This window comes from Hypanus sabinus, chromosome 2 (assembly GCF_030144855.1).
Source record: "Hypanus sabinus isolate sHypSab1 chromosome 2, sHypSab1.hap1, whole genome shotgun sequence".
Taxonomy (NCBI): Eukaryota; Metazoa; Chordata; class Chondrichthyes; order Myliobatiformes; family Dasyatidae; genus Hypanus; species Hypanus sabinus.
In genome coordinates this window covers 157,324,091-157,339,422 of record NC_082707.1, presented here as the reverse complement: position 1 = coordinate 157,339,422, position 15,332 = coordinate 157,324,091, and the positions used below count along the sequence as shown (strand labels likewise).

The 15,332-nt window shown below is 36.3% G+C and overlaps 1 protein-coding gene across 6 annotated transcripts in view; it reads left to right on the top strand.

The window, feature by feature from the left end:
• ktn1 (kinectin 1) overlaps nt 1-15,332 on the top strand; it is a 192,361-nt gene that overhangs the window by 105,573 nt on the left and 71,456 nt on the right. For all 6 annotated transcript variants that reach the window (XM_059957483.1, XM_059957473.1, XM_059957491.1 and 3 more), the window contains 3 exons: nt 3,059-3,189; nt 4,676-4,798; nt 13,376-13,519. In XM_059957483.1, coding sequence (XP_059813466.1) covers nt 3,059-3,189; nt 4,676-4,798; nt 13,376-13,519 — 398 coding nt within the window. The remainder of the gene's footprint in view (nt 1-3,058; nt 3,190-4,675; nt 4,799-13,375; nt 13,520-15,332) is intronic.

The window sequence follows — 15,332 nt, the reverse complement described above, 5'->3', positions numbered from 1 at the left end:
TATCTTGCAGATGTAGTGTGCTGTGTTTAGAGTTGTAATGTTTAAAAGATAACAAAATGCAAATGCAAATTCCTTTATTAGTCCATTTGTAATCTGCTGTACTAAACTTTCCTTTTCACACAGTTGTGGAAAAGTGTTCATAATTCTGATTAGTAATACTTGTGGCTTTCTGGAAGTTAATTGACACTGCAGTGCATCTGGTCGTAGTCCATAGGTACAAGGAAATTTCACTTTCCTCTTGTGCCCACAGATTTGCATGGTATTTAGGTACCAGATATAATCAAATACCACTGGTGCATGTTTGTGGTCTTCCATTGTTGCAGCCCATCCACTGAAAGCTTCAACAGATTAAAAAAAACACAAAATGCTGGCAGAACTCAGCATGCCAGACAGCATCTATGGGAGGAAGTAATAATGACATTTTGGGCCGAAACCCTTCATCAGGAGTGAAGTAACATGGGATGGTTGGGGGGGGTGGGGGGAGATAAGAAATGGGGGGAGGGATAAAGTAGAGAGCTGGGAAGGGATAGGCTGGAGGGAAATAGGCTTGGGAAGGTGGAGAATTATGGGAAATAAAAGAGAAAGAAAGGTAGGGGTGGGGGGAGAGATTATAGTGACAGGGGAAAAGAGAGAGAAAGAGAACCAGGCTAAAATAATAGATTAGGGATGGGGGCAAGGGTGGGGGCAGGGGTATCAATGGAGGTCAGTGAGTTGGATGTTCATGCTGGCAGGAAGGAGGCTGCCTAGGCTGGAGATGAGGTATTGCTCCATCGACCTGCGTGTGGCCTCATCTTGACGGTAGAGGAGGCCATTGACAGACATGTCGGAGTGGGAGTGGGAGTGGAATTGAAGTGTGTGGCCACAGGGAGATCCCGCCACTGCTGGAGGACTGAGCGCCGGTGTTCGGTGAAACGGTCTCCCAGTCTGCGGTGGGTCTCCGCAATGTATAAATGTCCACATCGGGAGCACCGGATACAGTATATCACCCCAGTTGACTTGCAGGTGAAGTGGTGCCTCACCTGAAAGTACTGTCTGGGGCCTGGGATGGTGGTGAGGGAAGAAGTGTGGGAGCAGGTGTAGCACTACTTCTGTTTGCAGGGATGAGTGCCTGGAGGGAGGTCCGTGCGGAGTGATAGAGGGGGGGGATGAATGGACAAGGGAGTCGCGTAGGGAGCGATCCCTGTGGAAAGCCGAGAGTAGGGGGAATGGGAAGATGTGGTTGGTGGTGGGATCATGTCGGAGGTGGCGGAAGTGACGGAGGATTATACGTTGGATCTGTAGGATGATAGGTGAGGACCAGGGGGACTCTATCCCTGGTGGGCTGGCGGGGGGATGGTGTGAGGGCAGAGGTGCGTGAAATACAGGAGACACGATGGAGGGCAGAGTTGATGGTGGATGAAGGGAAGCTCCTTTCTTTAAAAAAGGAAGACATCTCCTTTGTCCTAGAATGAAAGGCCTCATCCTGAGAGCAGATGCGGTGGAGGCGGAGGAATTGAGAGAAAGGGATAGCATTTTTGCAGGAGACGGGGTGGGAAGAGGAATAGTCTGGGTAGCTGTGGGAGTTAGTAGGTTTGTAGTAGACATCGGTGGATAGGCTGTCTCCAGAGATAGAAACAGAAAGATCTAGAAAGGGGAGGGAGGTGTCGGAAATAGACCAGGTGATTTTGAGGGTGGGGTGAAAGTTGGAGGCAAAGTTGATGAGCTCAGCATGTGTGCAGGAAGCAGCACCGATGCAGTCGTCGATATAACACAAGAAAAGAGGAGGACAGATACCGGTGTAGGCTTGGAACATAGATTGCTCCACATGGCCGACAAAAGGCAAGCATAGCTGGGACCCATGCAGGTGCCCATGGCTACACCTTTAGTTTGGAGTAAGTGGGAAGAGCCAAAGGAGAAATTGTTAAGGGTGAGGACTAATTCCGCGAGGCGGAGAAGAGTGGTGGTAGAAGGTGACTGGCTGGGTCTGGAATCCAGGAAGAAACGGAGAGCTTGGAAACCTTCCTGGTTCAACAGGTTGTGTGTTCAGAGATGTTCTTCTGCAGATGTGATTATATGAGTTATTATTAACCTTCTGTCAGCTTGAACCAGTTTGGCCATTGTCCTCTGTTCTTCCTCATTAACAAGGTGTTTTTGCCCACAGAAATGCAACACACTGGAAGTTTTTTGTTTGTCACACCATTTTCTGTAAATTCTAGAGACTATTGAGTGTGAAAATCCCAGGAGATCAGCAGTTTGAGTTACTCAAACTGTCAACAATTATTTTATGGTCAAACTCACTTTGATCACATTTCTTTCCCATTCTGATGTTAAGTCTGAACAACTACTGAACCTCTTGACTACTTCTGCATGCTTTATGCATTGAGTTGCTGCTACGTGATTGGCTGATTATGTACTTGCATTAACAAGTAGGTATGCAGGTGTACCTAATAAAGGGGCGACTGAGTGTATATGGATAAGAAATTTGATTACGAGAATTGCTGCCGGTTTAACTCTGCTGTGTCAAACTTCTCTGGATCTGTTTAGCAGATGGAAGGTGTACTTTCACTTAGGATAGTAATCTATGTACATCTGAATGCAAGCTCTAACTGTCTCATTGCACTTATTTTAGTTGCTCAGAGGTCAATTGGGGGCTGCACTTTAGAATTTTAAAATATTTCTGTGAATTGGAATAGGCGCATGAGTGGAGCAGAATAAATAACTATGGCTTTCATTTGGCTTGTGATCTTTTTAATCTTGCTTTGCTGAATGCAGTTTCCCAGCAGGAATGCCTTGGATAACTCTAGTGCAGTTAAGCTACCAAAAAACAATATAACCTGGTGACACTCTCCCCACCTCCCCCCCAATAAAAAGATGCTGGATGGCATTTCAGCTTTGTGACAGTTGCCCAGAATAATTTGTAGCTAGTTTTTGGAATTTGTTTCTTCAATGTAATGAATATTAGAATTTTAGTTTCATGGAATCTTCCAGAATGTATAAATCTAAATATTCATAGAAGGCAGATAATGTACTGAATGACTTTTTATTATCTTGATGCTGATTATATTAACTTCCTTTTCAGAAAATGCAGATATAAAATTTAAAGATTTTCTCTCTACTTTGAAAACTATGACATTCACTGAGGAGGAGGCCCTCTATGTTGCTGAGATTCTAAAAGATAAGGCTGTGGTGATTCAGGATATTTGGCAGAAAGTAAGTGTTTATTTATTGAGTAAAATAATTATGAAGCATGAGGCACACCATCTGGCCAAATGTGTTTCAGCTAATAATACATATACTTCGAAGCAGTCACTTAAATTTGTTAGCTTGTTTTTATTTGCTTGCATGCTGCTTATTGTTTTAGTGCATAAATATTCCAGAAGACAGGTTTCAGTTTCTGTAATCTTTCTTGAGAAAAATCACTTCTTTTTGGCATTAGTCATGTTTCTCTTCATACCCTTCTCAGTACATTTTATGTGGTGAATGGTGACAAATACTGAAAATGGTATAACATTTATCTGAAATTCTGTAAATATGTAAATCAGGTTACAGGGAAACTGTAAGAATTATGTATCAGATTGTTTGTGCCAGTTTTAAGTCAACTACCCTTGTTATATTTAATTTATCCAGTCCTGGCTTCACATTGAATTTCATGATTAGGGAATATTTTCATTCTTCCCTTTTGCTTGGTGTGTTCAATAAAATCTACACCAATTAAATTAATACAGACAGGATAACAGGTCCAAATAGCAAGTGATTTATTTATTCCACAATTGAAATTTTTTCTTAATTAACTTTATTTCAAAGGTAATTTCTTATAAGTATGTATACTATATACAGCTTTGAGATTTGTCTCCTTACAAGCAGTCACAAAACAAAGAAATCAAATACAGCCCATTTTTATATTTAAAAAAAAAAGACCTTCAAACATCCAATGTGCAGGGGGGTGGGAAATAAATTGTGCAAACAATAAAAGTAAGCAAGTGGCATTTGAATTTGAAGTATACTGCCACAAAGCCAGCCACAGCTGATCCAGGAGCCTGTTAGTTGAAGGTCACAGTGTTAGTTCAGCATAGAGATGAGTAAACCTTGCAAGCATTAGGTCACAGCCGACCCTGACACCTGACCTTTTCAGTCTGGCCCAGCACATAAATCAAATGCTGTCTTGTTCCTTGCTGTAGGCCCATCACATCAATCCTGCCTCTGCTCAGATTTGCGACTTCGAGTTGTCTCCAAATGTTGGGTTGCTCCCCATCTCAGGCCCTGGTCCCGCCATCTTGATTCAGCCTGTACACACCATGCCACAACTGTCCTGCACCTTCGAAACTTCAGTTCACACTACAAAAACGCAAGGTCGTACCGGCGGTTCAAAAGCTCAGTTCTGAAAGTGAAAATAGCAGGTTATTGATTGCAGTGATCGTTCACTAGAAAAAGTGATTAACAAAGTGGTTCATGGTTGTATTTGCTGCCAGCAAGTCATCGCTGTGCTTCACCAGTGCCATGTTAAACCAGAAACACTTGTAGGATACAAACATTTGGAAATGCAAGAAAGGGTTCAGAAATCATGTTCGTGGAAGATTAAATACTTGTCTTTACTTTGAACATTCCTTTGTGCGTTATTCAGTTTTGGTTTCATTGTAAAAGCATTTCTTGTAAAGGAATGTAGCATTTATCTATTGATATTCATGTTCTTCTCTAGCCTGGAGTAAAATGTGACCCAGTTCCTAGTTTACAGCAGCAATTACAAGATAAAGAAAAATTGCTTAGAACTCTTCAAGATGAAGTTGCGCTTGCAAATGACAAGTGCAAGCAATTAAACCAGGTAGTGCTTTTTTAATAAAATGTTAAGACTATGATTTGTGTATGGCATTGTAACAGGAAAATTTGCCTTGATACCTGATGCTTATGTAAACTTAGTAATTTAGAGATCAAAATGTAAAACTTATTAATTCAGAGATCAAATTCTCTCTTACTATTTCAATATAATAATGGGAAAATGGTTTCTGGGCTAAAACAGAAAACACTGCAAATAGCTCAGTGGGTCAGACTGTATCTGGGAAGGGGGGAATCTCAATATTTGGGGTTAAACAATTTGTTAGAACAGTAGTTTTATTCGATTTTCAGACTCCACACTGTCTATATTTTTGTGAGTTTGCATGTGGAAAATAATTAACTCTGACTAGCATAGTTTCTGGGCAGAATTGGCATCAGATGTATTTTTTGTTACACGAGCCTTGAGAAGGTTTGAAGTAGTTGGTTACATTTCTAGTAATTTACAAAACAAATGATAGTGGGCTTCATTTGAAGCACCTCAATTGGAGCTTAGTTGAGCAGACAAAATAGAGATGAGTTTACATAATGGTGATATTTAGGTGGTAGTTTATTCAAGGGCCCTTGGAGACTTGCCATCTTGTCAGTTTTGGTGATTGACAGGGATCTTAAGAATACATAAAAACATGATTATCTTTTAAATATGGTATTTGGGAAAGTTTAAAAAAATATATTAATCATTTTTAATTGATCCTTTTTTGTTAGAGAATTGCCAACAGTTATTAAGTTGAACCACATATTCTCTAAAGCAGTCCATTATGACATAGCCAAAAAAACCCCGTCATACCATTTTATCGTACTCTTAAAATTATGTCTAATTCTTAAGCAGAAATTATGACCATTATTTACATAAAATACATCTGTAGCATCATTGAGCTCTGCAGAACAGAAACAGGTTCTTTGGCCCATCTAGTTACTGCCAACCCTATCAGCCTGCACTTAGACCCATAGTCCTCAAAACCCCTCCCATTCATGTACTTATCCAAACATCTGTCAAATAATCCACATTCTGCTGGCAACTGATTCCAGACTTGCACTCCCATCCAAATGAAGAAACTCCCCCTCAGGTTCCCCTTAAATATTTCACCTTTCTATCTACCTGTGACACAAATTTCAAGAAATTGTGGATCTGTATTCCCAGATTCTTTTGTTCTACAACGCTGCTCAGTGCCTACTGCCTTAGTATTCCTAAACTGGTTTGCCCTCCCAACATGAAACACCTCACATTTGCCTGCTTTAAATTCCATCTATCATTTTTTCTCCCTGCCAATTTTTCCAGCTGGTCCTGATGCCACTGCAAGCTTTGATAGCCAAAATTGCTGTCCTCTGCACCCTAATCTTGGCATCATCTGCAAATGTTCTGATCCAGATTACCACAATATCATCTAAATCATTAATATAGATGGTCAACAACAATGGACAGAGCCCTGATCGCTGTAATGCACCCCTGATAATAGGCCTCCAATGAGAAGCAATCAGTAACCACCACTGGCTTCTCCTGCTAAGCCGGTGTTGAATCCCATTTACTACTTTATCTTGCACTCTAAACAACAGTACTTCAGATTCGTTTATCTGATGCTAATTTGTCTAGAATATTTAGGAAGCCATTGGGAAACTTAATTCAGATTGGAGATGTAAAAGAATAGCTTCATAAAGACAAGAACCCAGAAAATATATCAGTGGTAACATCTATAGTATGCTAAATTTTAAGAAGTCTAGAAGGAGGGGACATTCAAAGGCAGAATGCTGATAAGGCTAAAAGCATTTTCATGATTAAATGAGAGAGATTGGAAATGTTACACTATAAATTGTATGCAACCAAGACAGTTACAACAGGAAAGCATTAGAGTTAATGTTGTTCCATTGTTTAAGAAAGACTGTAAAAATAGGCCTGGAAATTATAGACCAGTGACCCTGATGTAAGTAAGGGACCCAGGTACAAGTATTTGGATAGACCAGGATGATTAGATATAGTCCACATAGCTTTGGGCATGGTAAGTTGTGTCTAACCAATCTTATACAGTGTTTCGAGGAGTTACCATGAAAATTGATTAGTTTACTTGAATGTTTAGGGTTGTCTTGAAGGATTGACTATTGTGGAAAAACTCTGTTGGTTTGGATATGAACTCTAATAATTGCTACTTGTGCGGCCTTCCCTATCAATCAGAGGAAATACCATTGATATCATTGGCGGTACTGATGCAGATTTTCTCTTTTCTTTTTCAATCTTTTTATTAAATTTCATATATAAAAAAAAATAACACAAAATAATGAATAGATTACAGATTCAATAGACTTGAGATTACATTAGTAATAGGATAATAATATCCTATTAAAACATCCATCAACAAAAGGTACATAAATCAATCAAGTCTATATAAATATATATGAAAAACAAAAATAATCGTCGAAAGAAGAAAAAAAAAATTGAAATTATATATGAGAAAAAATATATAATGAAAAAAAATACTAAACTAAAACTAACATGGGCAATAATAGCACTTTATAAATATATAAAGGTGTCAAGAAAAACTCCAGAACTCCATACCTGAACAAGTATAAGTAGAGAAAAGGATCTGAAATAAGCCAAATTAATTCATATGAAAGTGTCGAATAAATGGTCCCCAGGTTTCTTCAAATTTAATTGAAGAATCAAAGATAGTGCTTCTGATTTTTTCCAAACTCAGATAAGAAATAGTTTGGGAGAACCACTGAAATGTAGTAGGAGGATTTACTTCTTTCCAGTTTTGTAATATAGACCTTCTGGCAATTAATGTTACAAAAGCAATCATTCGTCTGATTGAAGGGGAAAGCTGATTGCCATCTTCATTTGGTATACCGAAAATTGCAGTAATAAAATGGGGTTGTAAATCGATATTCCATACTGAGGAAATGACATCAAAAATGTCCTTCCAATAATTATGTAAAGAGGGACATGTCCAAAACATGTGAGTCAATGAAGCCACTTCTAAGTGACATCTGTCACATTGAGGATTAATATGCGAATAAAATCGGGCAAGTTTATCTTTAGACATATAAGCTCTATGTACAATTTTAAATTGTATTAAAGCATGTTTAGCACAAATAGAGGAGGAATTAACCATTTGTAAAATTTTTTCCCATTTATCTGTTGATATATTACATCGAAGTTCTTTTTCCCATTCTTGTCTAATTCTATCCGATATTTCTGGCTGTATCTTCATAATCATGTTATAAATAAAAGCTACTAATCCCTTCTGACAAGGATTAAAAGTAAAAATCAAATCTGAAAAATCCGATGGAGTTGAATTAGGAAAAGATGGAAGAATTTTATGTAAGAAATTTCTAATTTGTAAGTATCTAAAAAAATTAGATTTAGGTAATTCAAATTTGTTGGATAGTTGATCAAAAGACATCAAAGTACCTTCAAAAAAAAGATCACGAAAACATTTTATACCTTTCCTTTTCCATATACTAAAAGCTTGATCTGTCAATGAAGGTTTGAAAAAAAAATTACATAAAATAGGGCTGTCCAGAGCAAAGTTTTTCAGATTAAAGAATTTGCGAAATTGAAACCAAATTCGTAGTGTATGTTTAACAACGGGGTTAGATATCTGTTTATTGAATTTGGCTAAATCAATAGGAAGAAAAGAACCAAGAACGGAAAATATAGAATATCCCTTAACCTCACTACATTCCAAATTTACCCACTGTGGGCACACAGGTGAATCCAAATCTAGTTTCCAGTACATTAGGTTACGAATATTATTCGCCCAATAATAAAATCTAAAGTTAGGTAAAGCTAGACCACCATCTTTTTTAGACTTTTGTAATTGCCTTTTGCTTAACCTAGGATTTTTATTTTGCCAAACAAATGAGGAAATCTTTGAATCAATATTATCAAAAAAAGATTTAGGAATAAAAATTGGTAAAGCTTGGAATAAATATAAAAATTTCGGTAAAATCATCATTTTAATAGCATTAATCCGACCAACTAATGATAAAAATAAGGGAGACCATCTAGTAGTAAGTTGCTGAATTTGATGAAGCATAGGTAAAAAATTCAGTCCAAATAAATCTTTATATTTCTTGGTGATTTTTATACCTAAATAGATAAAGTTATCAGTAACAACTTTAAATGGCATCCTATCACTCAATAAAGTTTGCGCATTTAAAGGGAATAACTCACTCTTATCTAAGTTTAACTTATAACCAGAAAAACTACCAAATTGAGCCAACAAGGATAAAATAGCAGGAATAGACCTACTAGGATTAGAAATATATAACAACAAATCATCAGCATAAAGCGATAATTTGTATAATTTCTCATTACGGGTAATACCAAAAATATTAGGAGACTCACGAATAGCAATAGCTAAAGGTTCTAATGCAATATTAAATAATAAAGGACTTAAAGGACAACCTTGTCTCGTACCACGAGATAATTGAAAAAAAGAGGATCTATAATTATTTGTAAGAACAGAAGCAACAGGTTTATAATATATTAATTTAATCCATGATATAAAATTAGGACTAAAATTAAAGTTTCTCAATGCATTAAATAAATATGTCCATTCAACTCTATCAAAGGCTTTTTCAGCATCTAATGAGATGACACATTCTGGGGTTGTAGGTGATGAAGTATAAATTATGTTAATCAATTTTCTAATATTAAAAAAGGAATATCGATTCCTAATAAAACCAGTTTGATCTTCTGAAATAATCTGTGGTAATACCTTTTCTAATCTAATGGCTAAAATTTTTGTAAGAATCTTAGAGTCTACATTTAATAAAGATATAGGGCGATAAGATGCACATAAGGTAGGATCTTTATCTTTTTTAAGAATTAAAGAGATAGTAGCTTCATAAAACGATTGAGGTAATCTCTTCTTAACAAACGCATCATTAAAGATTTCACATAGCCAAGGAGAAAGCAATAAAGAAAAAGTTTTAAAAAATTCTACAATAAAACCATCAGGACCAGGAGCTTTCCCTGAATTCATTGATGAGATAGCCTCTCTTATTTCATCCATAGAAATAGGAGCATCAAGCAAGCTACAATCTTCATCTATCAGTTTAGAAATATTCAAATTATTAAAAAAATTATCCATCGTAAACCGGTCACCGTCAAATTCTGATTGATATAAAGATTTATAAAAATCTTGAAAAGTGTTATTAATTTCTTTATAATCAGTAGTTAAATTACCGTCTTGTTTACGAATTTTAATAATTTGTCGCTTAGTCGAAATAGCTTTTAATTGATTAGCTAACAATTTACCAGTTCGATCACTATGAATATAAAATTGAGCCCTAGTCTTAATTAATTGATTCTCAATTGAAGAAGATAATAATAAACTATGTTCCATTTGAAGCTCAACTCTCTTCTTATAAAGTTCTTTGGTAGGAGTAACGGAATAAATCTTATCAATTTCTTTAATTTTATCCACCAATAAAGCTATATCTGAATATCTTTGTTTTCTTTTACCAGCGGAATATGAAATAATTTGTCCACGAATAAAAGCCTTGAAAGAGTCCCAAAGTATTCCTTTATCAATCTCTTCATTATAGTTTGTTGAAAAAAATAAGTCAATTTGTTGTTTTATGAAGGTAATAAATTCTGGATCTTGAAGTAAAGTAGCATTAAGTCTCCAAGATCTAGTATTGATAGAAGAATCCGAAATCTTGATAGATAACTTCAAAGGCGCATGATCCGAAATAGCAATAGAATCGTATTTACAATCAATAACATCTGTTAATAAACGATAATCAATAAGAAAGTAATCAATTCTAGAATAACTATGATATACATGTGAAAAAAATGAAAATTCTTTACCTTTAGGATTCAAAAACCGCCATATTTCAGTAATTCCAGAATCAACCATAAAAGAATTAATAAGTAAAGCTGATCTATTCGGAAGAGTTCGAATAGGTTTAGATCTATCCATCGAAGGATTCAAACAACAATTAAAGTCTCCACCCATAATCAACATATATTCATTCAAATTAGGAAGAGAAGTAAATAAACGTTTAAAAAATTCAGGACAATCAAAGTTTGGAGCATAAATATTAACTAAAACAACTTTCCGATTAAAAAGTGAACCAGTTATCAACAAAAATCTACCCTGTGGATCAGAAATAATTTCATAATGTGTAAACGAAATTGAGGCGTCTATAAAAATAGACACACCCCTAATTTTAGCGGTACAATTTGAGTGAAATTGTTGACCTTTCCAGAACCTAAAAAAACGTTGATTATCCTCCCTCCTAATGTGGGTCTCCTGTGCAAAAATAATATTAGCGTTCAATCTATGGAATACTTTAAATATTTTTTTACGTTTAATCGGATGATTTAAACCATTAGTATTCCACGAGATAAAGTTAATAGATTTATCCATCATACCAATATTAATTGTGTGTATCATAAAAGGTTAAAAAGACACATAACCCACAATTTAGGAAGAAGGAAAATTGATTCAGGAGCAACCGGAGATCCTGACACCTCAACAATATTAACAATTTAAAGTCAGCCCATAAACTAAAAGCAAAAAAATAAAAAGCAAAAGCATGAAAAAAGATCCCTCCCCCCTCCCCCCACCCTTTGAAAAAAAGCCAAGCGGCAGGCGCATAAACTAATACTAATATTACCCCCATTTCAAGATGGCAGCTCCATAAGAAAATTTTTTAAGAAAAAACTATATAACACCCCAATTAAAATATAGAGTTGCAAAAAAAAATATATATATATATATATATATACCTACATATATATATATATATATATATATATATATATATATATATATATATATATATACACACATACACACCCATATCAGACAAATCAAAAAAAAACTAAAATAGTAAAACCAGAAAGATCATTAATAAAAAAAATGCACATTAAAGTTTAAAAATGTGATACACCTTTAAAAAAGAAATTCCATATTCAGATACAAAGATGACGTTTCACAAGCCAAGACTTATGGGAAGAAGAAACGACATTTTGAGAAAGCCATATTACAAAATATGAATATAAATTCAGCAATCTAATAAGAAAATATAGTAAAAAAGTTATCAAAATAGAATATTTTTATAAAAAAAAAAGATTTAATAGACACTACAACATATTTAAAAAAAAAAACTAAAGAAAAAGAATTCAAAACCTTTGTTCCATTTCTAAATACAGGCAAGCAAATAAACGCTTATAAAAAGTAAAGACTTATGGGAAGAAGAAACGACATTTTGAAAAAAAATAATTCATTATTACAAAATACAAACGTATATAAAAAAAGGATATAATAAAAATTAAAACAGCATCTATAAGCAATAATAATAGTAGTAAAAAAAAAGACCCAGACCCATAGTTCAAAATAAGAAGTTATAACCCAACTTCCAGGGTTAAAACTTAAAATGAAATAACATCCTCTCTCCAAAAAAAAAATCTTCAATGTAACTCATAGTTCAAGTTGCACTAGAGGATCGATATTCTTCAACAAATTTCTTCGCTTCTTCAGGAGTGATAAAAAAGTGTAGACTGTTGTCGGGCAGCACCATTCTAAGTTTCGCCGGATACATTAAAGCTTGTTTAAAACCAAACGAATGAATCTCTGCCATCACTGGTTTAAAAGCGATCCTGGCTTTCATAACTTCATACGAATAGTCTTCAACTATTCGAAATGAATAATTTCTGTAGGAGATCATACCTTTTTTACGAGCTAACCGAATTAGAAGCTCTTTCTCACGAGGATAATGAAGGCGAACAATCACCGCTCGTGGTTTATCAGACACAGACGAAAGCCTCGCAACTCTATGAGCGCGGTCAATAACAGGTTCGTTTTTCAAACCTTCACCACCGAAAATTTCCCACAGTAATTTAGAGAAAAATTCAGTTAAATCACCGGACTCAACTTTTTCGGGAATTCCGATGATGCGCAAATTCTGTCTGCGAGAACGATTTTCAAGATCAGTAATTTTAAACTTGTACTGATCTAAAGTTTTAGCAGTCGACTCTATCTTCTTCTCTAACACTTCAATTGTACGTGCTTTTTCACAAATTGATTGTTCAAGAGTCGTGATCTTATTTCCATGCTGTTGAACCTCTAACGCCTGCGACTGAAACTTAGTTTCAAGCGATTTAACAACTCCTTCAAGATCGGATATTTTCGAAGTAATCCTCCTTTCAAAACTTAACAGTTTACTGTCCAATTTACCTTCTAGTCTGCCTTCCAGAGCCGCAAATTTAGCATCCAGTTTATTGTCCAATTTACTTTCCATAGCCGCAAATTTAACATCCAGTTTAGTGTCCAAAAGACCAACAATTGCGTCGATGGATACAGGATCCTTAGCCGATTTCTTACTTGTAGCCATTTTAGGTTTGACAAGATTAGATCAAGTATTATTTTAGGAAAAAAGGGTCAATCAAAGGTAGCAACTCATATGATTAAGTTCGAAAAGGTCTAATTAAAGGGTGATTATAGTTAAAAAAATAAAGAGCGCCTAAAAGGCAGATGCTTACGCCGCCATCTTGAAACTCCACCCCCCCTGATGCAGATTTTCTGTCTTGTTTTAACTATGGTTTTGGTAATTATTTTAGGAGTTGGTGACAGAAAAGCAGAAAGCTAATGTAGTTGAGACCAAATTAAGGGAACAACGCAGTACTCTTGAAAAAGAACTGGGAGCTCTGCAAAATAAGCTGCAGGTCAGCTACCAAGACCATATGAATGAAACTCAAATGCAGGTAAGTCAAATTCCCATTAGGATCTCTAATTAATGGGTTTTTGCAAATTTGAATTGTCACTAAAGTACATGCTTGAGTTTATCATTTTCACTCTTAAACTTGTTTAACGAGTCCAGCTCAGTTTGGAGGGTCTAAAATGAGTGTGTATTTCTCAGCAGGGAGAGTTTATTACAGACTTATTTTCTGCTTGATGAATAATCCTGTTATGGATCACTTTTTCTGAAACATTCCCACCATTGAAGTTCAACTAACTTGCTCATTTGTAGGGCTATTCCTGGTTTCTTTTTGCTGAATAAATTAGTATTGTTCACCTCTGCAGTCCTTTGCACTAACCTCTTACTTGGAGAGCACTGAAAAGCTATAGTCAATGCCCCTAAGATTTATTGACTAGGTAACCCTGCTGAGAGCCCCTGTATGCCATTACATATATCTGTTTTCAGCTCTTGGGTGCAAAGGACTACAGTGCTAGGGTAAAAATTCTGATCTCCAATATTTCATTTTGGGTGGCAACAGGGCCTCTATTGGTGCTGGGTATAAAAACAGCGAGTGTTTTAATGTCTCGTAAATATTTATAACAATAAATAAAATTAAGTACTATATCATAGGTAGAAAGTCCTCTTCTTGGAGGTGAAATTCCTTCTTCCATCATCCTCAAACAGCCATCCCTTTGTCCCCAGGTGTGGTTCTGGTTTAAGGCCATCAGACAGAAGAGCAGATTTAAGCCATTCCACCCATAGAATCTGCTACACCTCCCAATTCCACTCTCCTGCCTTCTCTCCATAATCTTTGAAACCTTGACTAATCAAGAACCTGTGAACTTCCACTTTAACTATACTCAATCACCTGGTTTCCAAAGCTGTCTGTGGCAATAATATCCACATAATCACCACCCTCTGGACCTAGACTTCCCTACTACTGGAAACATCTGTTCCAAATTCACTCTAGATTGACTTTTCAATATTCAACAGGGTTCAATGAGATCTCCTCCTAATGCTTCTCTCTCCACCCCCCCCCCCCCCCATTCTTTTGAACTTCGGTGAGTACAGACCCAAAGCCATCAAATGCTCCTCGTACGTTACCCCTTTCGTTCCCAGAATCATTCTCATGAACCTGCTCTATCCTCTGCAAAGGCAGTACATATTTTCTTAGATAAGGTGCCCAAAACTGCTGTCAAAACTCCCATGTGTGGTCTGACCAATGATTTATAAAGTATTAGCATTACATACTTGCTTTTATATTCTAGTCCTCTTGAGAGAAATGCTAACATTGTGTTTGCCTTTTTTTTTAAACCTTCGACTCAACCTACAAGTTAACCTTCAGGGAATCCTGCGCATGGACTCCCATGTCCCTCTGCACCTCAGATTTTTTTTTTTTTTTTTTGAACTTCTCTCCCTCACTTCATTCCATCTGTTATTTCTTTGTCCATTCTCCCAATCTAAGTCCATCTGCAAATTCCCTGCTTCCTCAACACTACCTGTCACTCCACTGACTGTGGTATTCTCTGCAATCTTTGCCACAAAGCCATCAATTCTGTCATCTAAATCATTGAAGTATAACTTGAAAAGAAAGAGTCCCAATACTAACCCCTTTAGAACACCACTGGTTACTGGCAGCCAACCAGAAAAGTACTCTGCTCTGGCTGCCTATTTGCTTTCCCTTTTCTGACAGTCACCCAGGTACCTGCCTCCTGCAACTTGGAGACTACCTCCCTGTTGTTTCTATCTATCACCTCATTCTTCCATTTTATCCGAAGGTCATCGAGCTGCAGCTCCAGTTTCTTAACACAGTGGGTTCTGCCCTTCAAGGAATCCTT